We start from the raw sequence: 27942 nt of genomic DNA on the forward strand, positions 1-27942 counted from the left end.
TTCAGAAACCACAAAGATATATACAATGTCTACAGAGGACCTAAGTAAACAACCTTTTTCTTATGAAAAAGATCCCTAGCATTCTGTTACAAGTTCTTTCTTTATATAACACAGGGATAACAAAGTATCAAACAGACAGCCCTGTGAGAAACCATTTAACCAATACTGCCATCAAGTGTTCTCTGTATGTATCAGCTATGTATTTCTCTAGTACTGCATCTTGGCTCAACAGGTGGACTGAAGACTGTATCCAGTGTTTGTCCACAGATTTCAGCTGGAACTACTGCCAGCACTGCACATATAAATCACTTACAGTTTGAATGCTTCTGATGAGGTTAAACAGTTTCTGGCAGAAATCCAGAAAGGAAGCAGCAATACCCTAATCTGCTCATTTGGTGACTATTCTCTCTAGGGAACAAATGGGGTAGCTTGAGTATGATGATCTCAATGAGTGCCAGCCTGCAGCGGCACAGGGACTGCAGGGTAACCCACACTGGGGCTCAGAGACTAAAATGGGCAGAGGACCAAATCACACATGAGAGAAGACAGGCAAAGCACTCAGACATTGAGAGTTAACTACAATTCCTCCCTGGCTCTGAAGGTCACTTGCTAGACAGCTTCAGACCTTAGGCCAGATAATGGCATACAGATCCAGGTGAGGAAGACTGCCCCCTCATGTTCTGACTACCATGTATTTAAACCTAGTGCATAAGAAATCAATGCCTCTTTTGCCACAGAAGACAAAAATGCATTCTAAGAAGGACAGAAAGGTACAGAATTGCTCATGCATTAGCAGCACACAACACTTAGTCCAACAGCAAGGCTGACAAAGCTTTAGGAAGGTTCTTCAAACTATGGTTGAACACTGAATGACATACAAACATTCACTTGGATTGGCAGAACAGGACATGCCTCAAACCTTTCAAGGAGAATTAGCTGTATACCACAAGCAAGCATCACATTCTGATTAGAGAAATATTGTATGTTGTCATTCAGAAGTCTCTTATAATTGTCATTACAAGTCTCTTCTATGGCATTTAACATGCATACAGAATTGTTTATATATTTTTTTCTCAAGTGTTTTAGAGCTAACAAGGATAGCTAGCTCTCTAACTATTTTGAGATCTTCCTTTCTTGCCAAGAAGTGGGATTACTGGGACACTGTTGATCGAAACACTCCTGGCAATATGACACAATAAAAAGCAAATGTGAAAGACAACTTAGAAAAAAGCCAAGAGACATGGAACAGCAGCGTGGATAGTTTGACAGCCATAACCTAAAATATTGTTAATTATATTGACTTAGACCAACAGATTTGATAAAGAGAAGTTTGAGGAGAAAATACTCTTCTGAAAGGGAAGACTAAAACTGGCTTTTACCCCATCTTGACAGTTGAAACACATGATGTCCCTCCTAACATGATTCAAACTCATACACTTGCATAACCAGGGCAGGTTTCTTTTATGCTCCTCAGAGAAAGAAAACATTTCAGCCAGTGACCCACAGAATAGACTACTATTGTTATAATTCAGATACAAGTTTTCACCTATTAGGAGAAAATATTTTTAAATTTTTGAGAAAAAATATGTGAAAATACTGCTAGATTTCTGCTTTTCATAAAATAAGTCTATCTCAGTAATTTAAAATTACAGGCCATACAGGCCTTTATAAACTTGCTACAAACTCTACTTACAAAGCTGTTTAGGAGGTGACTTTGCACAAAACAAAGAACAAACACTTGAAAACATCTGCATAAAGAAAAACTATATGAGTATGAAGGCAGGGTAGGTAAATATTGTTAAATGTGACATACTACTCACCTGCAATTGTATGTGCATACAGTCTGCTGCCAAAAGTAAAAACATGTAATTCATAGAGCTTGGCAATTTTTTCCAGGAATTCCTTACAATGAGGACGCAAACGTGTGTGCAACATAGGCTCACCTCGACCTAACTGAAAATGAAAAATTCCCTAGAAGAAAAACCATGTTGAATATTATGAAAATAGCAAACAAAAATGTCAGCATTCCAGAGCTACCCTTGTCCCTCACTTTAACTTTATTTGGTCATATAAGATCAAAGCAAGTTTTGGCCACAAGATTATGTGGATGAATAAAATCCAAAGCACATTTTTGCTCTGTGCCAGGCAGTCCAACAATAAGGCTTTCAAATGCAGGAAGCTGTACTGTTGAAAAATTTATGATGCAGGTGGCTTTCATTCAAGTCTTTACTTATGGCAGACCTGTCTGAGAAATTTCTCAATCTGCTTGTTTCAGAGAAGTTCAGGATCTCACTACAATCAATACCTCTCAGTGAACTTCTGACAGACTTATTTCAAATGAACTGAGATTAGAGAAAGTATTTTCTTCATCCAACAAAGTCTATGGAAACATAACATCAGAGAGCAAACCAGATAGAAAGAGGCATAGCCTTTCAGACATGCAAGATTTTTTAATCCTTAAATTGAATATTCATGGTTCCCTTTCCTCTTAATTGCAATGTACATTTCCAGCTTGCTTTTTCCTAGCAATTGTGAGCATATGCTAACCCTACTGGATATGCAAGAATGGCAAGAGAAAGAAAATAACTAGACAATCACAGTTTGCATGATACTGATGTTCGAGTCTGCATCCTCTTATTCCAGACACTGTACACATTTCAACAAGTTTCTTGCTTTAGAGCTTCCAAAATAGAAATGTTACAAACCAATACAAACCTTGTCAGTTAGTAACAAGTGTTTCATGAAGAAATTAAACCCCAACATACAACCTCTCCCCTCCTCACACCCCTAAGTAAGATTTAAAAAAAACTCCCTACAGATACTCATGCAATGACAGACACAGGATTGCTCAAAAAGGGACTTTGAACAGCAATTCACTGCATCGGCTCAGACTTGGAGGGAAAGTTGTCTCTTTACTGAGAACTCAGCTTGTTAATTGCAGAGGAAGGAAAGCAGAGATTAAGAATAGCTACCTGAAACATCTCTCAAAATTACTAGAAAGGAAAAGTGCAGGAAAGCATGAATGGAAGAAAGAAAAACATCAATTTAAAGTTAGAGAAAAAGAACACATTACAGAAGACTTGTTTCTCATTTTCTTTTATTCTTCAACTACAATTTTACCTAACCACTGAATATTCTTTTAAAGACTCATAATTTAAATAGTGCTAGAAACATTCCTCTTGTTACACTGGATTGAAAGATAACCCCAAATACCTTATTAGACATTTGCTGGCAGTGCTGTTCTGTAGTGTGGATCAATGTCTGGTCCAAATCTACCATGAGAACCAATTTTCTATTTCGATGAAGTCGCTGTTGATCTTCTCTTCCCAGCTGCTCAGCTTGCTGTAACAGAAATATTCACTGCTAAACTTAGCTTCATAGAAAATTGAATTAGGTTTATTGCCTTGTGTTTACTGTACAGGGGAAGTCCTCCTACTACAAACTAATTGCACAAGAAATGATACTTCAACATAACTGTGGCAATGGCAGCTGTGAAACAATTTTTTTACAGAAAAAAAAAAAAGTTCTCAGTCTACTCTCACATCTTTGACACACCATTAACTCCTATTCAAAAACTCAACACAAAATTTTAAAATGTAAGAAATAAGTAACCACTGACTTAGTTTAAGGCCCAGGGTCCTGACAGGAAATAGAAGTAGCTTCGAACACAAAGGAAAATTCATCAGAAGGTCTGAGAATCTTTGACTGCTATGTCCAGCAATTTTGCATCATTAAGTACAATATGTCTGAAATCCCCAGACTAAATATAAAACTGAAGCTGCTGGTGACAGAAATGATACCTATGAACTTCAGGTTACAGAATGTATGCCTTCAGACATAAATAGCTAAGATTATGCAGTGCCACATGGGCACTAACATCAAGACATTACAATCCAGCAAATATGAGTGGTTTACTTCTCCTGCACACATTTACCAATTTTGCAAGTACCACCTGAATCTCTGTGTTCACTTGATTCTCTTCTGATAGCAAGTTGAAGTGTTACCCTCAAGACAGCTGAACTCATAACTCAGAGCACTATGAAGCAGCAAGGATCAAGTGCAAAATGCCCTTTGAAACACTCCTCTATGATGGGGACACCTCTAGCTGCTTATATCTTCACAGTTCCCTTCACTGATGTGCTTTGAAGAATTACCAGAATAAAAGAAAAAATATCAAGTAGCAACACAAAAAAGTAGAAAGAGATCAGGCTGATAAAGAAGATGAACAGAATGTTCATCTTCAAAATAAACATGCTCCTTCCCCCTACACAAATTGAAGGATAAATAAGCATATTTTGATAACTGAGATCAATATTTGAAATATTGATAAATTCAGAAATACTTTTTTTTAATTTGAAAAATGATGAAATGATTTTACCATGCAAGTAAGTTGAAGCAAACTAGCTTCACTATATCTAGTGGGTCAATTTCAAGGTGAAGGTTAAAGTCAGATTTCAGAGACATTGCAAGCTTTGAATAAATTTCAGCTAATGGAACTTTTCCTAACTGCTCACTCTTGGTGACAAAAACATTCAACTATTAAGTTTACAGCCTTCTGCCAAAGTGTACAGCTCTTAAAAAACCCAGTATAAGTCATGAGAAAAATCAATCTACACTAAGACAAAACCACAAAACCCTGGGGCTACAAACGTTGAGCCCCAAATTCCTCTTCAAAGGGAAGCCAAACTTCCTGTATCAAGTACATAGAACATTTACAAAACTACTGTAATTAAGTTTCTTAACTGTGGAGCTACTGTGGAAGGTGTGAACAAAAATCATGGTGGTACTTACCTCAGAGCTAACTTTTAGTTCTGGGACACTGTGAACCATGGATACAGTTGCAGTGGATAATGGCACACTCTGCTTTCCATTCTTGCTTCGTATCCTAATTGCATAGGGAAAGGAAGCATCACATGAGAGAATAATAATTTAGTGAAATATTAAACAGACTAAACTCTGTGGCCTCAAACTAATCACCACAAAAATTTATTAAATTATTTAAAAGAGCCATTTTAACTAACATGCTCTTCCAAATTCTTGCTAGTGCAAGCTACTAGACAAAACGGATAGAGATCAAAGAATCTCACCAGAAAAAACCATGCAAAAAGTCACTGTAGTAAGTTATATTTCCACACAATTATTTTGTGACATGACACTAAGATGAAACACATCTATGTATTGATTTGCACCAAAAAACAAGCTATAAACTAGGTATAACTACCAAATCACTCAAATGTAAAACTACCAGAAAGAAATGCTGTTTCCTTCTGGCTTTTTTGCAATCACTCAGCATGCAATTATCTACTTGTTTTCCAAGCCAGAGTATGAAAAATATAAGCAAAGGATAGGCAAAGTTACTCTCTGCACACAGAATGACTTGCAGGTGACTGCTGCTTCAAAAATACCATTAAAAAAAAAAAAATCCTCTTACATGCTCTTTCTACTGGCAGAAAACAGAGTGAGAAACTCTGTATGCTTGTGTCTATTTTATTTATGTGTTTATTACACACACAGTCTAACTGGTACACAGATGTGTGCCTATACAGATCTTTCCCTGGACCATAATGCATGGCAGTACTGATGTCCAGGAACAAAAGTATTTATTTGGTCTAAAGTTTACATGTACATTTTAGCATCTTACATCCTTTGCTTCAGAAAACTTCATCTATAACCCTGAGTGGCATTTTAAATGAACCTTTGAAATTAATTAACCATTTTCAGACCATTAGTTGAATGACTACTAAGAACACTGTACTTGATTTTCTCCAAGCAAGAAAAGCATAAATGACTTTGAATTGTCTTCTCATGTAGGCTCAGCAGTCATAACACAGTATTTCAGATGTATAAGCCATTTTATATTAAATGAAGACAGAGACATAAGACATAGTAAGAAGTATTAAGTGAAAAAAACTTAATTTGCTGGACACTGTGAATTTGTCTGGATTTACTGTAGGAAATTGTAGCATTAGAGCAATATTTAGATGTGACTGTATTCAAACTTCAAATGAAGTAATCATTCAGGACAGACAAAGCTCCAATCACAATTATCCTAACTTTGCTAGGCTTGCCAAATAATACTTGTTTACAAAATATTAACATTTAACTTGAAATAAAAAGTTATATCCAAACATTAACCAGGCTACTTCTTGCATAGCACTCTCAATACTCAGTTCACTCACACTGGTTTGTGGGATAATGTTCACAAAATAGCTCTTAACAATGAGCATGAATTAAAATGAAACCAAAGTATTTCCAGCCAAATGAAATGAGTATGTAACATTAATTTATAAAATTCAGGCAACTACACAGCTTGCTCCAGAACAGTTGTTGAATAAGTAATTTGATATGCGTAACAAACATTCTCTTTACCAAGCAATGAGACACAACAAAGGAGAAATACAATCATCTTTTGAATTTGGTTTCTTTTTTGCCTAAGGCTTAAATTCTTTTAGTTCCATGGCAGAATATTTCACAAAAAAATTGCAAGCAGTTAAGAAGCCTTAAATTGAGAGCACTGGAGACAAGCTAGTTCCCATTCAGACACAGTACAAATGGAGCAAGGTCACATGAATGAGACTGCTACTACCTCTCAGCTATTTGCACCTGCTCTCAGGTTTACTAAGCAAGCCACTGTTGACACACCATACAACTCTCAGTCTCAGTGGTGAGTACATGGAAAGCTCCTATACATGTTCCTTATATTTTCTAAGTTGCCATACATTACCTCCACGAAAAAATAGCATACACAGTTCTTAAATCCTAAATGAATGGAGACCTCAGAGCAGTTTTCTCTTTACAACCTTTAGCAACCTGAAGGGACTAAGAGAGACCTGGAAAGGAACTCTTTACAAGGACATGTAGAGACAGGACAAGGGGGAATGGCTTTAAACAAAAAATGAATAGGTTTCATTAGCTCTGAGAATACAATTGTTCTCTGTGAGGGTGATGAGGCTCAGGAACGGCTTGCCCAGAGAAGCTGAGGATGCCCCATCCCTGAAAGTGTTTAAGGCCAGACTGGATGGGACCCTGAGCAACTCTGTCAAGTGGAAAGTATCCCTCCTCATGGCAAGGGGGTTGGAACTAGATGACCTTCAAGTCCCTTCCAGCCCAGGATACTTTATGACTCTTAATAGATTAGAGAAGGAGGAGCTTGAATCAGAAGCAGGAGAAGTTGGAAAAAAGAGTAGGTAGTACTTACTGAGTTAAATCCTGGCCACATTCTGCACATAAGCCCTTCATAACAACAGGATGGCTGCATCCTTCCAGTCTCACCAAGACACTCCTGAAAAAGACACAGGCATTCCTTTCACAGAAGGCAGATTACAGACACACAGATTAGTAACTCATACATTGAATGAATTCAAAGAATAAATCCTGGTTATAACTTGAGCATCAGCTCCTTAAACTATATGCTTTTGCCACAACATGGCAAAAAAGACAACCATCTAAATTTTTAAATTATTAATCTCCACAAATTTGGAAGTCACTGAGTCATATACTAAGGTCAGTTTCTAACCACAGTTTAGCAAGGAAGTTCAATGAGAATGAGTAGTCTTTGTCCAGAAAGAGTTTACATTCATTTAGATACAACTCATTAAAACCCTACTGAGCTACACAGTAATGAAAACCAAATATGGAAACTTCAACATCACAGAACATCCCAGGTTCTCTTCTTTCAAAATCACTGAGTCCAACCTAACACTGCTAAACCCACCACCAAACCATGTCCCTAAGCACCACATCTGCATGTCTCCAATTCATCCAGGGATGGTGTCTTGACCCCTTCCCTGGGCAGTCCATTCCATTGCTTGACAACCCCTCTCATGTGGGAGCCCAGGGTGTACCCCTGGCCTCCTTGGGGGTCTCAAAACCCCCCTGGCAAGGGTCTCAAAGGCCTCTGAGTGAGACCCTGGTGTCACAGGTGCTGAATTCTAACCCCTGGGAGAAGTTGTCAGCACAAAGAGAATGGAAACAAGCTACCAAAATTAGTGAAGTGTAAATTAGATTGTTAGAACATAGATAAATAGGTTTTTTTTGAATGTTTATGATAAGGGACACGTGGCCAAGATGGAGAATTTGGGGGGTGGACACCTTTTCCTCCTTCTTCTCCATGTCATCCATGTTGGGTGACACGTTGGCACTCTTGGATTGGTTGGGGTCAGGGCTGGACCATTTAATAAAATTGTATTTTATCGGGAAAATTTTGTAAACATGTAATACGTAGTACTAACTATCTAAGATAAGCCCTGCCTTCACCAGGCAGATTCCACCGTGGATGCCAGGCTGAGCAGACCCTGCTGGCCAGGCAAAATGTCCCAGAGATAAGAAATAATAAACTGTCCTTGGAAAAAGAGAAAACCGTCTCCAGCAGTCTCTCTTTGGCTGCTTCAGGAAAAAACAGGGTTTGAACCACCTTCGTGTCCCTCTGGGGTGATCTCGGGGCAAAGGAGAAACCCAGACTGGGACATTCTCATAAAGAAATTTCTCCTCATATCCAGTATAAACCATCTCTAGCACAACTTGAGGCAATTTCCTCTCCTTCTGCTGCTTTATACTTGCAAGAAGCAACTCCTACCTGGCTACAGCCTCCTTTCAGGCAGTTATAGAGAGTGATAAAGTCCTCCCTTGAACTTCCTTTCTTCCAGACTAAACACCCCCAGTTCCCTCAGCTGCTCCTTATCAGACTTGTGCTCCAGATGCTACACCAGCTTCACTGCCCTTCTCTGGACATGTCTCAGGACTTCAACGTCCTTTTTGTATTGAGAAATCCAAAATTTAACCCAAAATTTGAGGTGTAGCCTGAGCAGTGCCGAACACAGAGGCAGACGAGTTCTATACCAACTTCATCTTAGTTTATTATTTCCATGGCAGATGTATATTGCTTCAATCATCTCAAAAATATTAAAAATTTCTGATCCTTAAGCCTTGACTCACCACATCTCAAAATAAAGACACAGGAATTGGTATTTTATTCTTTCTTTGTGTAAAAGACTAAACCAAACCAGAAATTACAGCTGGAAACAGAAATGTGACATTCACTACTCCAAACTCTTTAGAAGACAAACTCTACTTTTCAGTTTAATAGTCCAACTAAAGTATTCCTCGCCCAGTTATCAAAATTTCAGGTCTTGAAAATATTATTTTCTCTCAAATATTTAACAGTCACTACAAGAGACTTGTTATCTTCATTACAGATGAAGAAGCTGATCTGTCAAACTTTTTGTTTTTAAAAAATTCTAATAAGTAGATATAGTTCAGCTACTATAAAATTTCACCAACTCTGTGATAATGAGCTACAGAATCTCCCTAATATTTAAAAAAAAAAATTAAAAAGTCAAGCAGCTAAATAAAGGTCCCAACCAAAAAGAAAAAAAAACCCCAAAACAACAAACCCAAACCCTTTCATAAACTGGCTGTAGTGTTTTAAGTGTGGTTTCAAATCTGTATTGCAGTAAACAGACTGCAACATGAAGAAAACTGTTTTGTATGCGCAAATCTCTCATTCACATATTTGACTACTAAGCGTTTGGGAATTCCAAACAGAAATCCAATTTCCCAAGAATACCTGCAACTGCTTACTTGCAGCATGTCCCTTGTTCAACAACCAGAAAAATGAAACTGCAGTTCATGTCCACAATGAGGAATATTTTCCTCTCTGAGAGCAAAAACTAGATTCAGGTCAAGTTTATTTCAAAAGTCTTCACAAGCCATGATACTACCAGTATGCCCATTTGCAAAAGTGCAGAGGTATGCTCTTCTCACTGCCATTTATTATCTGCTTGGAAATTACACCTCCTCTTCCTCTGTAGCCATCTTAGGTCTCTCTTTTTTTTTTTTTTTTTTTTTTTTCCCCAACATGGTATGTATTTCCCAGAAAACAAATAATCAGTCTTGGCTTTCTAAAAGAAGTGCACAAGATCAAGTATTTTAGGGGCCCTCCACTAGAGGCAATCCACTATGTGATTATTTCTGAGATTCCACAGAATTTAGGTGTTCCCTCATCCCGCTATGTCAGCATTACTTCATTTGACCCTTCTCCCCACTCCCTTTGACAAATGTCTATCTTGCTGTCTTTTATGTTGATTGACTGCTAAGCTCCTTTCTAGGCTACCAAGGGACACTAATGACCAGTCAGAATTTTCCATCCTCACCACGTGTTCAGTGTATGAATCAAATTACAGACACACCTAAAGGCCAAAAACCCAACTCATGGTACAAGCTACAGAAACACACTTAAGAGATTATAGTAACTGAGTTTCTACTCCAAATGAATTGGTTCTCAAAAGTTCAGAGGAAAAAAAACCTTTCAATGCCATCTTAGAAGCCACAATATCTCTAGACAGTCTACTTTGCAGTCAAGGTAACCTCATATTCCATGTATGCAACAGGAGATGCTGGCATATTCCTGGGCTGAGATGTGATTCAAAATTTGACACGTAAGAGAAGATTTTTTATAAGAAAATTAGAGCTCTAAATTATTCATTGATACTATTCCTAAACAGCACCTCTGCACCTCATCCAATACCAAGCATGACCACTAAATAGCATTTTTGCCCCTGCAAAATCTTAACATAAGCAGAAATCCTGGCCACACTTAGATGTGCTAGAGAGAATATAAGAAGTACATGATACAAAGCCCTTTGTCGTCATGTTCTCTGTGATGCTTAACCCAAAGGACAGACAGAAGAAGAACTCCAGAGCCCTGATAACTTCTGAGCAACATACAACCAAAGGGTCAGGTTTCAATTACAACTGTCAGGATCTAAGGCAGACTTCTCTCAGGCAAAAAGCCCAACATTTCATGCTTCAGAAAGCCTGAACTCTGCTATGCTAGGCATACTTAAATTATAGCATGTTTTACTTACTAAAAAGAAAAAAAACCACAAATCTCAAGTAGAATAGAATGACTTTTTTTAAATTTCACACTTGGAAGCTCTCCTTTAACTGCTGAAGTGAGGGATTTTCAAAACGTGATGGCAAAGATCAAAGCCAATTATCAGACAAAAGTGAGCTGAAGCAAAGTGTGCATGTCTCAAATGGCTGCATATACCAGACACAAGTTCATGTTTCTGCCTGTTCTCTTCTCTGGGTTGTAAGTGAAACCCACTTAGAAGAACAGAACCTTTCCCTACTCCATTTCTACAAAGAATAAACAGACTCCCCCCCACGGCCTGTCCAAACAAGAGCACACTTCACTGCTGGCAACATTAACAGCACCTTCCTCTTCTTCAGGATCCACAAGGTGATAAGGAGATCTAATTGGCTATTTCAACAACAGCATTCCAAGGAAACTGCCACAAAAGACGTGAAATCTTTTTCTAGTTTTACAAACTGTCCCAACTGTGCAGATGAGCCAGGTGAAGCAACAGGGTAAGAACCACTGTGCTGTAACAAGCAAATTATTATTTTTTTTTTTCTGAGCAGCCATGGAGGTGGAGGTTAATTCATTCAGCCAGCCTGGGTGTTGCTAAATGACTGCAACAACCACAAACTACCCACGTGGTTTCTTTGGTACAATGAAACTTGGACAGGTAAATAAGGAAACCCACTCTGGGCCCTTACTCACATTCCTTCCAGATGTACTTCTAAACAACACAGAAATCAGGAGTGCCAATAAGGTAAAATTTTATTTTTTGTGGTCACAATCATGAATAGGAACAGACAATTACCAACAGCCTCAGGATGCTCATGACTGTTCTCCCAGTACTTCCACACTTACATCCTGTTTCTAAACCAAGTCTTTTAAGAGTATCTGCTTCAAGTCAGCAGAATGGTGAAGAAATAAAAGGAGGGAGGCTGGCCAGCTGCAGCACACAAGTGCAATGGCCAGGAGATCTCTTTGTAGCTGTCTTTAGTAAAACTCTGTACCTTATGGATACTCAGCATAACACAGGAACAGAGAGGTTCCCTCTGCTACTCAGAACGAGTCTAACCTGACTGTACATTAACCATGACTTTCCAGCGTGGCTTCACTTCCAGAGGCAACAGCTCCAATGTCATGCTGCCAAAGAAAGGCAATGGCCTACTTTCTTTACTCCCCACCCTCATGCTTCCTCTGAAAACCCACTCCCTCCTCTGGCACTTTCAGAAAAGATGATTTCATCACCCTGCAAGGTAGAACTCACCAATCCTAACCATGTTTTCCACTGGTTTTAGAGTTAAGTAGCTGGTGAGAGCAGTCCAACAAAGGTACCCACGTTGCACAAATGAACAAAGCAGCAAATATTTCACAGAGCTAAGACTGGGGAAAGACAGACACAGTTTGAGCAACTCACATTTTCTCTCCACAGTAACCAGGCCACTTTGTTACCATTTAGCTTACCTATCTGTAAAGACTAGCTCGGACAGCTCCAAGACATGAAAACGTAAGTTTTATTTATTATCTTAAAGTCTGCTTCAAGGTACCATGCATTGGCATTGAAAATATAGTGCAATATAGTGCAAATTTACAAGATGAAGCTAATGCCTCGCACTGACTTGTATTGCATGCAAGTGCTGGCAGCCAAGCCATTGCTGGGTTTCCTCAGATCTGTTTGGTATAGAAAGATATCATATACCACAAGAAACCACACAGACCAAGTTGTCACTGTGATCACTTAAAGCTGCTGTCCTCAATCTGACGCCATATGCCCTTCCAATTCACATCAGAAGATGTCTAAGTGTACAAAAGGAGATGCTGGTGTGCATGTGAACAGAAGTTGCTGCCCTAGTTTGGCAGAATGCTCAAGGCAGTGTTACTGGCAACTGTCAAGGGGTAAAAATATCAGAATAACACATCTTCTGATCAATGATTATTAACACAAACCATTCCTGAATCAACCAAAAGATCTAGAACAAATATAAGCATGAAATCCTTTAGTTGTCAGACAAAGTTAGAATTAAGTTAAAGCCTGATTCTACAATTTCCTTAGTCAGATTTCTGAAACACTGACATTTGTGTTTGCTTATACCAGAACAGTATTTTGTGGTGTGTCTGCAGTATTCAGAACCCCTACAAAAGGCCCCTATGATCAATTTACATCAAACCACAGCCCTCGTTACATAGGACGCCAGTTTTATAGCAAGGATATTTTCAAAGCCTGAATCACCTTAGTCTTGCCATGTAAGAGTATTTCACAACTGGATTTATATATTTATTTAATCCTCATTAATATCTGTGAGGAAGTAGAGTGTCCTTGAATAATTGATTAAAAATGCTAAGGATTCACAAGGACACGTGGTCCTTGTTGCTACAGGCAACACATGGCCTACAGCCTCTTCAAGCTGCTGGAGGAAATGTCCACTACAGCAGCCACTTGACTTGCACTCAAGGACACCAAACAAGACAGCTGCATTTCAAATCTGCATCAACTCCAAATTCCTCACCCAATAAAGTCAGGCCTTTTGCTAAAATACCCCAAAACCCAAACAAAACCCCTGTACCCTAGCCTAGAGAACTAGGTAACAACTGCGTGAGCAGTAGCTCACAGAAAGCACAGTTCACACTTCAAGGCATCATTTCAGTTATCCAAAGGTAATGGGGAAAATTACTGGTCATGAAATTATTTTTCCTCTGTTAAATACAGACTATTCACAACTAGGAGTTAAAGTGTTAAGAACTTTTTTCTTCTACTTTTCAGGCAAAATACCCATTCAGGTTTAGACTAAGGTCATAAATACCAAGAGAAACACAAGCCTGGAGTTTCTGGGTTTTATTTATAATCAAAAAACATCTTAACCTTGAAGTAAGTTTATTTCCATGATTTGCAAGGCTTTAAGTATTTCCATTTACTTCTGGAGAAGAGCTTGCATTACAAGCAAGGAGATAACCCCCCTTTTTCAACTTCTATGCACTGATCTATGAACAGTTTCTTGTACATTTCAAAAAGGCACTGGTAAGAGCTAGCAATGTATAATAACATTCAAAAAAAACCCCAACAAATGGCTTGTAGTGCTTGCAGTGCCCTTTGCATAAGATCTAGTAAATCTTTCAAGTATTATTTTCAATATGTTTTTATTTAGAGCATTTTAAACCAGAACTATTATTATTTAGGAGAATTCAAGACTATTTTTTAAAAGGAAAAGATACAAATACAGTTCTCAATGCTTTTACATTTGAACATTTTACATTACATTTGAACCTCTTCAAAACAATGAAGTTCACACAGAATGAATTCAGAAGTGGAAAGATGCAAGCCTGTAACTCTGAAACTTGATTCTTTAGCAGTAAGTACTTCTAATAATCACAGAAGAAAACAGGCTGTCATATCTCACTAATTCATTTAAGCAATAAACAGTTCTGCAGCCCACTCCCCCCCTTACTGTAGTCAGCTGCTGACATAACTTTTATGCATTTGCTTTTCTATTGCAACTTCAGTCTGACTGCAGTGTTAGCTGTCATGCAGCAGCTCTCAAACACTTGCTGCAAAACTCCACCTGAGAGTTAAGGAACATCCCTCTGAGAGCAGGATCAATGCAAATCTATGCAATGAACCCTGGCAATCTAAGTGGCACTTATTCAAAAATTTGAAGTGACTGAGTAGTGACTATACAGCCTTGTAATTGACAGAACAATAATTAACTTAAACTTGAAGTTTTCTCAAAACCACACTTGAATTTTCATATCATTTACTAAAGAATGGTACTCGCAGATGAACTGCTGCAAATCCAGACAATAGTTTTGGACTAATCCCACCGCTGATTAATTTTTTGGTTTTTTAGGCATACACCTCTCCCTCAGAAAGGCACATAATCTCCCCTTATCTCAGACCAACTTACCACTGCATTTCTCCTACCCACAATCAAGAGCACCTGTAATTACCAGAACAAATCTGGTTTGCCTCGTGCACCTGTAGGCTCACATCTAAGGCAACAGCAAGAGATGAACACCAAAACAGCCTGGTCACCAAAGCAGAGAAGGGTGATTGAGAGAGAGAGAGACAGCTTCAACACACACAGAGCTGACATCAAAGCTATCAACATAGGCTTTACTTCTTCCTGTGCAAAGAAATCTGAGAGGACACTGATCTCTCCCCCTCTGCCTTGGAAAGCTGCACCTATTAACAGAATATTACACTTTGCCCAAACATTTTATCACCTTTCCCACTAAAACCACGCACTTAGGCAATCACAGTCCCTTTGTCTGTCACCTCCAAACAACAACTATAATGGGAAGAGGCTTACTGCAGGATGCACAATCCTCCAGTCTAACAGCTTCCTCCATTCCTTTCCCTTTATAGACACTGTGGCAAACTTATCTGGACACTACATCCTGCGTGCTGTCCTCTGGGACTTGCTGCTAAACCAAATGAACACACTTACATGTGAAAAATTAACAACTCTTAACACTCTTAAGAGCAATTATGAACCAAACTGTTCCAAGTTACACAACAGTGTTCAAACAAGGAGCAACAGCTCCACATTTCACAACAACCATACGACAGCAACAGCATCATGCGTGCCCAGAAGCTCAACACACTCTGAAAGCAGAGGAAAACAGCTTAGAAAGCTGCTCATCTTGTGAAAGGTGAGTGTGATAAATAGCTGTGAAGTTAATTAAGTTGTCTTCCTGAGCAATGCTTTCCTTGGCTAGGGCTACTTGCACTCCCCTGGCCCTATCATGAATGAGAATCCAAAGCATTCACTCCACTAAGCTTGGACCAAGAGCACTTGCCTTTCACATCTTCTCAAATACTGTTAAGTCTTAAATGTAATTTTTAAACTAGGAAGCATTAGAAAGTAAACAAAAAGGCATTATTAAATTCTACTGTGTCAAAATCACTGCTTTACACTACACTTTTTCTTGTAAGAGTTGTAGAAAAGCTTTTTTTTTTTTTTTTTTAAATACATTAATGCAATAGTCAACTCTTGCCTTAAAAAAATGAAGCATTTCTTTAAACACTGCATTAAAGAAAACTGGGGGAACCTTTCCATCTTCCACAGCCTTTTTAAGGCCAGCAGTCTCTCCTGTTGGTGACAGTTCTATACTTCCCCTACTTCTAGTTCTGTAGGTATAACTTCAGCAAAAGAGAAAAGAGAAAAACTTATAATCAAGATCAAAATAATCAATAATCAAGAAAAGAGAAAAACTTATAATCAAGATCCTTAAAGTGTAATACATTACTCACTCTCCAGGAAGTAATTTCATGCTCCCCTATATGCTTCAAAAGGCAACTACTGTTCAGCTATCTATATAGGTAGGAAACCTTAAGTTAACCTTTAATTTTTTAACTATGATGCCTAGAGGAGCTGGAACAGAGGCTACACAGAGTTAAGGGGGATAAAATGGATATTTACTGAAAGGCCTTCAAAGGCCACACCCTAGCAGTATCAGTGCCACAGTCGTGGCCCCTGCCTGGATGGCTCCAAGTTGGAAGCAAAACAGGGCTTGGTCACACGATCTCACATCTTTACGGATTTTTTTGCACACAGGAGTCAACCATTCAATTAATAGTCTCAAATTGTGAAGCTTCATCCTCCTTGTTTGATTGCTGGCCTGCCCTCCTCTTTTCATATTGTTTATTCTTAGGGCCTGAAGTTTGAAGAAATTGTCCTTGAATTGTCCTTGAGTGCATAGCTGAAATCGGACTATTTTGTCTTCATCACCCTAGGCACAACAGAAAAGCACACCCAAGCAGAACAGAAAACTCAGAACTTAAGCCAACAACTATATAAAATAGACATCCATATGAACATTTTATAAGTGACAACTTACAATGAATTGTCTATTATCATTTTCTAGAAGAGGTCTGAAAATTAAAAGGCTGGCAGCTCTTTACTGAACCTTGAGGCTAGTATGTCCCATCTGAAAATGTATTTATATACTCTTGTTGATGTTTGAGAATTTGCAGTACCATTGCTCCATATTCACTTTTATTTAGCGAGTTTGAATGTTTTTCATTAGCCATTTACCTAAGGGGAGTCTTCCACTAGATAAATCTGACCTTGAAAATCTAAACAGCTGTGATCCCTGCTAGGGCAAACCCTTAAGCTAACACCAAACACAGAGTCATCAGAATCAGAAAGGGCCAGGGAGGCATGCAAGTTGGACTTCTGAGATTGCTCAAGAGAAAAAAATGCTTTGGGTCAAGACAAACTTCCAGAACAATTCAAGCTAAAGTCTCGTTGCTCTCTCCCTTCCCCAAACTTTTCCAATCCCTCCCAGGACAACTGTCTATGTGTAGCACAACTGAAGAATTAAAGGTCTCATTGCATCCCTTGGTGAGAATTTTTGTAAGTTTTCTCTTCAGAAGAGAACAATTACAGAAAACCAAGTGGCAGTTGCCAAGAAGAAACAACATGCACATTTGCCTTTGAAATAGACTGATTTTCTAAGCAAATCTAGTATTTAAGTAACACTCAAAAATACCCTAAAGAAATGTATTTCCAGCACAGACACCTACAAACTAACTTTTTAAAATACTGCTATAGCCTGCTTGTAGTTCTACAAAGGGATGCATAAAGCAGTACAATGAGCTATACCTCATTCTATTTGCTGGCCCATACACTCACACACAGCAAAAAGTCCTTGAGCTCAAGTAAGATGAGCAACTCATAGTACAAACTAAGAAAACAGGAAATTCCCTGGTTTGGGAGAGAAACCTTGTAAAGATAAGACTGTTACTAAAGACTATGATACAATGTGCCAAATGGAACATACACAACCTCAAAAATGTTATTCTCAAGTGTTGACATGTCATTTATACCTTTGATGACTCTACTGGCATGTACACAATCACTTTGATCTGACCTATCTATGGGCTACTGATGAAAGGATAAATTACTAGCCCTTTTCCTACACCACACTTCTGTTGAACCAACTGAACAAAATGAGGGAATTGATTACTATGGACTATTTTACAGGAGATTGGACAGGAAGGACAGAACGAGAAAAAGATGAGAAACCAAGCCATCTTCAACTGTATTATTTCCAATATCCTACTCAATGCAAGCTGAGGGCACTCAAGCTGAGCATCCCTTCCAGCCAACCCTCATATCAGCATCAAAAATCTCTAGCTTTAGAGAACAAATCCCCAGCTCTTTCCTGCCATCTTCTCCAAAAAAATGACAAGTTTTGCTTCATTAGGATCCAGACAGTTTAAACAAGATATTTATTACAATGCAAATACACTCTGTATAAGAATGCGATTTTTTTGCTATTAAAGGTATGTGATAAGACACAAAGATACCCAGGTTAAGTATACAGGCAATGAAATATTTCAGAAAACTCTTCTAATGTGAGCCAAACAAGACCCTTGAAATAGCCTGTCCCATCAGTAGAGCAATCATTTTATATTAGAAACACTCATGTTACATAAAGCATTAATACTGACCCAATCCAGAATCCTGCCACACCTGTAGCACCTTCAGAATTATTAACTTTGATGGGTAACTGGCACTAATAATACACAGAGCAGCACAGGATTTTTGGCATTTTATTTGCTGCTCCTGCTACACATCAAAATTATGCTTCATTAACATCAAAGGCCTTTCATTAAGTGCTTCCTGTACTCCCTGTTATTTACAGTCCTAAAAGGTTAGACACCTTTCTCTCAAGTTCCAGTCTGACATGTGACCCAAGCCTACCTCTGCAAGAATAAGCAAAAGCTACCTACTGCCTTCCTGCCTTGGGCTCTCCCCTGGGGAAAGTTTGCACCTTGTCAATGTTAAAAAGTAGGCAATAATACTACAAAAAAAAAAATAAGTGCTATAAATGTGCAAAATTTCTTTCACGCAGCAAAAGATTTCATCTCACGCTTAATGTGAAAGAAAGTCAAAAGTTAGAAATGCATCTTCTTAATTGGAAGACTTGCTAAACAAAATCTTTATTTCCAGAAATATTATGACCTAACTGACATAGAAGAAAATTGAGCCACTTGTACTGTTTATCCTCAAATAAAAATCACCTTATCATTGCATGTTCTAATGAAAAGGAGAAATATTTTGAATAGAAACAGCACTTCTACAGTATTTCAGAGTCTGACAAATACTCGCAAACATCTCTGCTTTATAGAGAATTCAGTGCCAAATCAGCCAAGTTAATTTTTCTGAAGGCAGCATGCATGGCACCTACCATTCTGGAAAGTTTGGATTACAAAAAATGTAAATTCTGCAGATGACGAATAAATTTGAGCTATGTTATTTACTTTATTCACACCTGTGTTTTAACAATGCAATATTTTAACACACGTTGAAATATTGTTTACAGTTGGTGTAATGTTATTATTTCAATTCCACAAAATGGGAAGCCACAGGCAAGAGATTAAATGCTTGCCAAAAAAAAAAAACCCCATTTAAGTGACCAAAGAAATGCAGTTGTCTTCAATTGTTGACCAATTCTACTACCCTTAGGTCATGCTCACTCTACCTCTTACTTGAGCTTTTAGTTTGCACTCACCCAGTAAACACCACTGCAACATGCAACAGAGAAACCTGACTGAAAAGTCAGAATTCCAGAAGTAATGCCTAGCAATGGCCAATATCAAATACAATCTTTGAGTCAGTAAGACAGAAATATTCCATAAGCTAAGAAAAATGGTAATAAAGAACACCAATTTTTTTCTAATTGCCTCAAAGCAAGGACTTGCTAATTACAATCAAGCGACTCATGACTATCCAATCCAAGAACACTGTATAAAAACTGGTGCATTCCAGTCCATAAAGTTAACACTGAGAAAAGCCAAAACTAAAGTGCTGCTACATCAGCAGCAGACCCAGACTACTTTAAACTGATTACATTTTTCAAATAGAATATTTTTAGTCTGGCTGTCCTTCTAAGTGCTTAGCTAACACATGAAAAGACCAGATACAGTTCTCTCCCTTTCTATTCAGTGCTAGAAACATGGATTTGATCATGCATATGGTGCTTTTAAAACTTCTGGTTTTTTAAGATCTTTTTTAGTCTGACCCAGCATTTACAGTACCTTTGTTCTACATCAGGTATTAAAGATTGCCCATGCTGCACCAGATGCAATAGCAGGGTGCTGATGTAGGAAAAGCCACTGTCTTATCCCAGAGATATCTCTATAGCAAGAAACACACAGCTTGCTGCTCCTCAGCAGCACATTATATGACTGATTTAAAAACACATCAGAATGGGTTTTTTTCCTTGAACCTTTGAGAGCACCCCTGTACACAGATGTTCTGCATAAACAAGTATATTTCAATCAAGAAAGTTTAGGCCTGGCTGCTCCCACCTAAAAATCAAGAGAACTGCAATCAAAGAAAATAGCTTGCTGCCATAAAACAGAGGAAGTAGATTGTTTAACTACTTTCCTGTTGAGAAAGAATAAATCTGCTTAAAGTACAGGGTAGCAGGCTATTTGCCCAATTTAACCTAGAAATCTGAGCAGCTCACTATCTATCAATCAATTAAGAACTTAGAAGTCAAGAAACATTCAGCCTTATTAAGACAAACCCATTACTAAACTCTAAAAAGTATTTTTTAGTCCCTTGCTCTTCTGAAATGTAAAATTATAACACCTTGGTTATATCTGTGAAGCCTCTTACATTAAAACATCTACAGTGTTAAAAACATTTAGGCTGCTAATATTAACTGTAAGGGACTTAGTAATTTAAAAATGGCTTGCTGCACTGTTGCTTCCCATTAAAATTCCTTCTATTGAGCACAAAATGATCTGTTTGCTCCCTAAGTTTTGTACCTACCTAACCACCAAACTGAAAAGAGTATGTTAGGAGAAGAGGCAGCAGGCAGAAACTGATGCACAGAAAGTTCTACCTGAACGCGGGGAACAAGCTGTGTTTTGTGCACTGGAAGAGCCTCCTTCACTGCAGATATCCCAGAACCAGCTGGATGCAATATGCAATGGGACGACCCTGCATGGGCAGCGAGGCTGGACCAGATGACCCACAGCGGTCCCTAACTCATTCTGTGATTTTGCCAGTTCCAAGCAGCGTTTCCAGTAAGAGCAATGCTAAAAGAAGCCCGAGGCAGCAGGAGGGCTGCACACCTCCCTCTGTGAGACAGAGCTCACAGCGAGGGGCTCCGCTCCGAAACACGGCAGCGGAGCGTGATCCCTCGGCACCTCCCCGGCCGCTTCCTCCTCCTCCGCGCACGGCAGCTCCGTGCGCAGCGCTGCGGAGGAAGGGCCTTTGTGAGCCGGGCCGGGCCCCCCGCCGCCCGCCCGCACCCGCACTCGCACTCACCCGGGCGCGATGACCTGGCCGGGCCGCGCGCACAGCTCGCGCACCACGCCGGGCCGCTCCGCGCGCAGCCTGCGCTCGGCGCCGCCGCGCTGCGGCCGGGCGGAGGCGCCGCTGGCGGCGGGCGGCGGCGGGGCGGGCGGCGGCGGCAGCGGCGCGCAGAGCGCCAGCACCGACCCGATCTGCACCGCCGCCCCCACCGACACCTTCCACTCCAGCAGACGCAGCGGCCGCGGGCCGGGAGCGCGGATCTCCGCCACCGGCGCCGGGCCCTCCGCGCCGGGCCCGCCGCCCCGCTCCGGCCGCTCGTCCATCGTCCCGGCCGGGGATGCCCGGCGGTGGGGCCGGAGCTGGCGCTGCTGCCGCCGCCGAGGGGTTCGCGGCGCGCCGATAGTCACCGGTGGCGCCGACGGCGGCGGGGTCACGGCGGCTCCGCGCAGGCGCCGCACCGCGCGTCCGGCCGCGCTTAAAGGCACAGGCGCGGGCGGCGCGGCCCGCCGGGCGGCGCGGGGAGGTACTACAGCTCCCGGCAGCCCCCGCGGCCCCGCCCGCCGGCGCGGGTGGTGTCACAGAGCCGGAATTGGAGATACCCCGAGCTCGGAGCCGCGGGGTTCGCCGCGTCCGAGTGCAGGCCCTGCACAGAGCACCCCCAGGGTCGCAGCATGTGCTGAGAGCCTTGTCCGAGCCCTAACCGAGCTCTGTCAGGCTTGGTGCTGTGACCACTCTCCTGGAGAGCCTCTTCAGTGCTCAGCCACCCTCTGGGTGAAGAGCCTGTTCCTAATATCCACCTGTCTTGGTTCAGCCCCAGCCAGCAGCCAAGCCCTACGCAGCCACTTAGAAGGGTAAAAGCTGGAAAACTCGTGGGTTGGAGTGAAGACAGTTAAATAGGAAAAGCAGAAGCCATGCACACAAGCAAAGCAAAACAAGGAATTTATTCACTGCTTCCCATGGGCAGGCAGGTGTTCTGCCATATCTGGAGAGCAGGGCCCCATCACATGGAGCAAGTTGGGAATGCAAACACCATCACTCCAAATGTCTCCCCCTTCCTCCCTCCACTTTAGTGACCATGATGTCATGAGGTCTGGAATATCCCTCTGGTCAGTTGGGGTCACCTGTCCTGGCCCTGTGTCTCCTCCCAAGCATCTCCACATCCTTGCCAGTGTGGCAGTATGAAAGCAGAAAAGGCCTTGGCTTTGTGCAAGTCCTGTGCAGCAATAACAAAAACATCTCTAAATTATCAACCCTGTGCTTCCATGGGAATGCTCAACTACCTCAGCATCTCTAGTGCTTGTGTAGCAAGTGCACAAAATCCTTTTGTCTCATTGATGTTCCCTGAATTATTGTCTTGACCTAAGAGCTCAGAGCAGCAGATTCAAGGGGCTTCCACAAGAAGTCTTTTCCAGAGAGTGACTGTCTTGCTAGTAGGTAGGACTTTAATAGGGTTGTTGAAAAATACATTCAGTGCCCATGGCTCAGTATGCAGGTGCAGTGTGAGCTGCAGGTGGAGGTGTGGAGGAGCCTGAGCCCAAGGTGAGAGGCCATGACCTGCCAACCCTTTGCATAACAAAGAGCCTGGGGACCTGTGGCCCAGCCAGGGGACCTGGACAATCCAGAGACACCGAAGGAGCTGATGACTCCAGACTTTCTCATACTTGAACTTAGAGGGTATAAAAGCCTGGGGTTTCCTTTGTCGCTTCTTAGAGACACCTACACCAAGCTGTTATTTTGCACCATGATTAAATTATTTTAAGGATCACAATGTCTGAGACTCTGCTAAGGGAAACCTGAGGTTGAGCCCATAAGGAAACCTTGTCTGACTGGGAGTGTGGGGGATGTAGCTGCCAAAGGGGCCTTGGTCCCAGATTAGGTGATGCCAGAGTGGCTCCTGGATGGTTAGACAGGGAAGTCTCCTTAACAGAGAGAAGCCTGTCAGCATACAGCCTACAGCCTGTCTCCAAGCAGTAGGAACTTCTGAGGTTTTCCCTCTTAACATTAGTTAAAACAAGACCAGTGTGGACCAGTTGGGAATTGGACCTGCAAGACTTTGCCATGAACATCATGATGAGCTTGGGTTGTGAGGCAGCCACCATCACCAGCAACCAGAGACTGGGAAATTCTAGGGTGAAAGTTGCTGTGCCTCTTTTATCAGCTCCTCATACACAGGAACAATGACATATTGTTTCCTAGTGTGTGTTATTTGTAATGTTCTTTTCATGCTGTCCTGTGCATGTAGTAAAGCTACTTCATAAAACTTGAGAACTTTTTTTTCTATCTCTCTACTACTTGTGTTGCTTTATTTGCTCTTTCATAATCTGAAATAAAAAAAATCTGAAATTCTGAAATGAAAATAAAAATAATCAGCACTGAAGCACATGAAAACTGAACTTTGAACCCCCAGTAAGCTCTGATAAGGCCACCTTCGAACCCTACGAGAAAGTCATGACTTGCACCATTTCTCAACTCTCATCTCAGTGTTTTTAGCTCACACCCAGGCTTCTTTCTTTTGTAGGGTGAATTTATATTGTTTTGTTCAAGGGCAGCAGGTTGAGGACTGCCTAGAGAGTGCAAAGGAAAAAATATAGCCTCAAGAAGCAGGAGAATGCATCAGGAATTTCACTATTAAAACTTTTTAGACTTCCAAGTCTAGCAAAATCCAGTTCCATCAAGACTGGTAATCATAACATTCAAGGAAAGGCTGAAATAATAGCTGAAGAGGGAAAGCACCTTTGGAGATCATCTAGTCATAACTCTCCATCTCAAAGCAAGGGCAGCTAGCAGGTTGTTGAGGGCCATATCCAGTTGGGTTTGGACTGTCTCCAAGGATGGAGACTCTACAATATCTCTAAGCAACCTGTGCCAGTATTCAACTAACCTTACAGTAAAAAAAGCTTTTTCTTTGTTTATGTGGAATTTTGTCTGCTTCTGTTCATGCCAATTGCCTCTTGTCCTTTTACAGGGCACTACTGACAAGAACATGTCCTTGGCTATCAACCCTCCCCCACCTCCATCAAATGTTTATTCACATTGGTAAAATACCTTTGGAACCTTCTTTTCTCCATGCTGAACCGTCCCAGCTCTCTCAGCCTCTTCTCACCTGACAATGTTCCAAGCATTTTGAGAGAGTTGTGCCCCTTTACTCCTGTTGCTCCAGTAGGTCCTTGCCTCTCCTGCACTGGACCCAGCACACCCAATGTGGTGTCACCAATGCTGAGTGCAGGGGAGGGAGGACCTCCCTCACACCTATTGGCAGTGCTCCTCCTAGTGCAGCGTGGAATGCTGTTGTCTTCTTTGCTGCAAGTTTAACTTTGCTGGTTCAAGGGGAGCTTGGTGTCTATCAGGGTCCCCAGGGCCTTCCCTGCAGAGCTGCTTTCCAGACACTTGGCCTCCAACCTGTGCAGGTGCCTGGGCTTGTTCCTCCCCACAGGCAGGACTTGGCATTTCCTTTTCTTGAACTTCATGAGGTTCCTCTCTCCATTTCTCCAGGGTGTCAGAGTCCCTCTGGGCAGCAGAACAACCATTTAGCCTGTCACCTACTTCTCCCAGCTTGGTATGACCTGCAGACTTGCTGAATTTGCACTCTGCACCATGGTCAAGGTCATTAATGAAGATGTTAAACAGTATTGTTCCCAGTATTGTAACCTGAGCAGAGCACCAGTGAATAGGTAACCAGTGACAGGACACTCCTAGCACACCATGAAGTGCCAGCGACAAACTTCATATCCATATCCATATCCATATCCATATCCATATCCATATCCATATCCATATCCATATCCATATTAATTTATAGTGATATTTTTTCCATTTCTGCCATACAGAATAACCTCTTTAAGAAAACCAGAAAGGAATGTCAATTTTATCCAGATTCCCTGACTGTAATCTTGCCTTGTGTTTGAAGATTAGCTCAGGTGCACAAACTTTGTTCGTACTGAATGTCCCATTATTATATGTGGAGAAGATAGTCTTGGCATCAGAGCAGAGCCATGGCACAGAAATGATCTGGCTTTATTTGCCCTACACATATCTCAAACTGATGGTTACTCGGTTTTCCTTTTGCCTTCTAATCCCTGTTACTCCAAGACACACATTTAAGGTCAGGCAGCTTTAACACCTGCCATGTTCTTGAAAGCTGGTTTACCACACAGCTTTTATATGTTTCAATGCCACATCTGTCTTACCAGACCTCCTTGGAGGGGTAAGGATAGACAATATTTGGTCTGGTGGGTTTGATGGAGTGACTGAAGTCTGACACCTCTAGTAAGGGATGAAGTGAGAAGAGCTCACCTCCTCTGAACAATTCTGATATGTTAGCTCTTACCTCTGGAACAAACTAAGGGTTTGCTGCAGCTTCTGCAGTGCTGCTGACCTCAGGAAGTCTCTGCAGCTCCTCCTTCCACAGTAACTATTTTGTGATTTTCTCTGCACCTGTAGTTGTTCATATGAACAGCTCAGATGGGAGAATAACAACAGAAATCTTCATAATAGTTATTATGGTTTCTGGTTACTTTGATTGCAGTGAGACAAAAATTTACAAAATAATTGCACCAATCAATCCTAGGTAGGTGCAAGGAAAAATCCCTGAGATGGTGTGTGATGAGAGCATTAGGGGAAGAATCTGTAATTCTATGAAGCTGGTGAATCCTAAGGAGCACACTGTGTTAGGAGGCTTGACTTCATGTCTGGTTGTACCAGATGGCTTCCATCAAGCGGCAGATGTTTTCCCCAGTCTTCCCCTCAAAAAGGACATCAGAATTTAACCACGCCTCTGCATTTGAATACATAGCATGAACAAAAGCATATGGTGTAGAAATCAGCTTCATAGAGCTGTTGGGGGTGGTAGATATAGCTTTGTGGCAAAGCACTTCTTGAAAATGATAGATTTTTAAAAATACATGCATTGTAAAAATACTGACTTCTAAGAAGACAAACAAGATAATCGGCAGTGTAGTTACTTAAGTGTAGTTACTTAAGGCAGTGTAGTTACTGAAGGTTGCAACATGCTTAGCTAAGACTTCTTCTAAAATAAGACACACGTTACCCTGCTTTATGCGTTGTAGCTTTAATGAAAATTCAAAATGCATTCTACAATGCCTCTTAAAGATGACTTGGCTGAGTGTTTTCCTATTCAGACTGGCGACTGATGCTGTAAGCCTGTCACAGCATACTTAATCCTCACTAATACCTGTTCCATAGTAATTCTTGGGAGTGTGTAGAGCACAAGGTGGTCAACCTCCCCAAATCTCCAAGTGTTTTACAGAGATCTGCAAATGGGGGAGAGCTGCAGGGCTCTCACTCCATACTTCACTGCTCCCAGGAGGGCTGTGGGGTGGTTTGCAGACAGGGCGTGACAGCAGCTTGCCAGAGACCCACAGACCCTGCTCCAGCCTGAAGCCCAGGCATGCAGCTGTGGCTCAGGGTGTCTGGGCAAAGTCACTCTCGGCTTCCCCTGTGGCTGAGGATTTGAATGGACCAGCCACCCTGGTGCTAGACAGCCCCATTGCCAATTATGTGATGTAATGTTATTGTGAGAGCTCTTGCTGAACTACTCAGAAGTGATGCACAAGTTGTTCAGGAGTCACAGATTCGCCAGTCCCTATGGCAGGGCATTTATAGCTGTTTATGTATAATTCCTCAGTACAAGAAGTTGCAAGGTGGTATTGTATTTAAATATGAAAAAATATGGAGACATTCAAAAGGTGTCACAGCTCTTCTGTGTCCAGACACCTTATTGTATCCACTGTGATAACCAGTGACAGATCCCAGTTGGGGAAGCTAAATAACCTCACCCTGTATTTTGGGCAATTCCAGTAGGAAAGGAAGCTTTACCCTCCTCAAAAGCTGGCAGGGATTACTATCAGAAACTAAGGCAGCTTGTGCTGTATGTGAGCACCCTGTGTAAAAGAGGTGTGGGTAGTTTCCATTGTGGCAATTCTTTCCTGACTCTAGATTCTTGACTTCTTAGCCAAGGACCTTCTGCCAGAGTTTCTCCTGGCAATTACAGAAACAACCCAGGGAATGACTTTAACACTTGAGAATACATTGAAATGCATATCTGCTTCTTGATCCCACTCCCACTGAACTATCAGGGATCCTGTCAATTGCCTTCAAAAGGAGACAGTGCAAATTCTTAGCATTGCAATAATCAATTAGCAGGCAGTTTAAATTGCACTGTCACCAGCTTTTCCATTAGCTGTCTCTTAGTGTCTGAAAATGTGATCTTCATACTCTGTTAACAGAGGATTTTTTTTTTCTCCAGAAAATATATTTAGAAAAGCTCTGTGTTCCTCAGTGGAAATATAGCAGACACTAATTTAGCCTCTGAATTTTTGTTTTTCTTGGGCAACCTGAAAAAAAAAGGCATAAGCAATGAACCATACTGTTACATTTTCCCCACAGTTCCTTTTCTGTTAGTGGGGTTAGTATTGCACTGGTGGATGTGCACAGGTGTATGTTCAGCAGTGCAAATACTTGTGTGTGGAAGATTTTCTGTAGGGCAGCATCAAGACTGGCTCATGCCAGATCAGCTGCACAGGAGATTACTGCATGTACATCATCAGCATTGACACATCCTTTTGGTCCTGCCCTTGAAAACCTTAGTCATAGAGTAAACCATTATTTACTTAGTTAGGGCTACTCCCACGATGCCTTCAGAGTCACGCTTTGCTTCTTGAAGCCCACGAAATTTTGAAGTGTATGACTCGGAAGTGTGAATGAACACTTCTACCTTTCCCTAGCAGGGATGCATACAACTTGACATCCCTTCCTCCTCTGCAGAAGAGGGACATGTCTAAACATTTTCAT

The 27942-nt window shown here is 41.0% G+C and overlaps 1 protein-coding gene across 1 annotated transcript in view; it reads right to left on the reverse strand.

Annotated features, from left to right (window-relative positions):
* Window positions 1–21592, reverse strand: part of CTDP1 (CTD phosphatase subunit 1) — a 96990-nt gene extending 75398 nt beyond the window's left edge. The window contains exons 1-5 of the mRNA XM_079302955.1: window positions 21145–21592; window positions 7199–7282; window positions 4792–4885; window positions 3214–3342; window positions 1821–1971 (exon numbers count right to left, since the gene is read on the reverse strand). Of these exons, the coding sequence (XP_079159081.1) occupies window positions 1821–1971; window positions 3214–3342; window positions 4792–4885; window positions 7199–7282; window positions 21145–21455 (769 nt within the window). The 5' untranslated portion in view covers window positions 21456–21592. The remainder of the gene's footprint in view (window positions 1–1820; window positions 1972–3213; window positions 3343–4791; window positions 4886–7198; window positions 7283–21144) is intronic.
* Between the last annotated feature and the right edge of the window lie 6350 nt (window positions 21593–27942).

The sequence above is a fragment of the Erithacus rubecula genome (genome assembly GCF_903797595.1).
Source record: "Erithacus rubecula genome assembly, chromosome: 3".
Lineage (NCBI taxonomy): Eukaryota > Metazoa > Chordata > Aves > Passeriformes > Muscicapidae > Erithacus > Erithacus rubecula.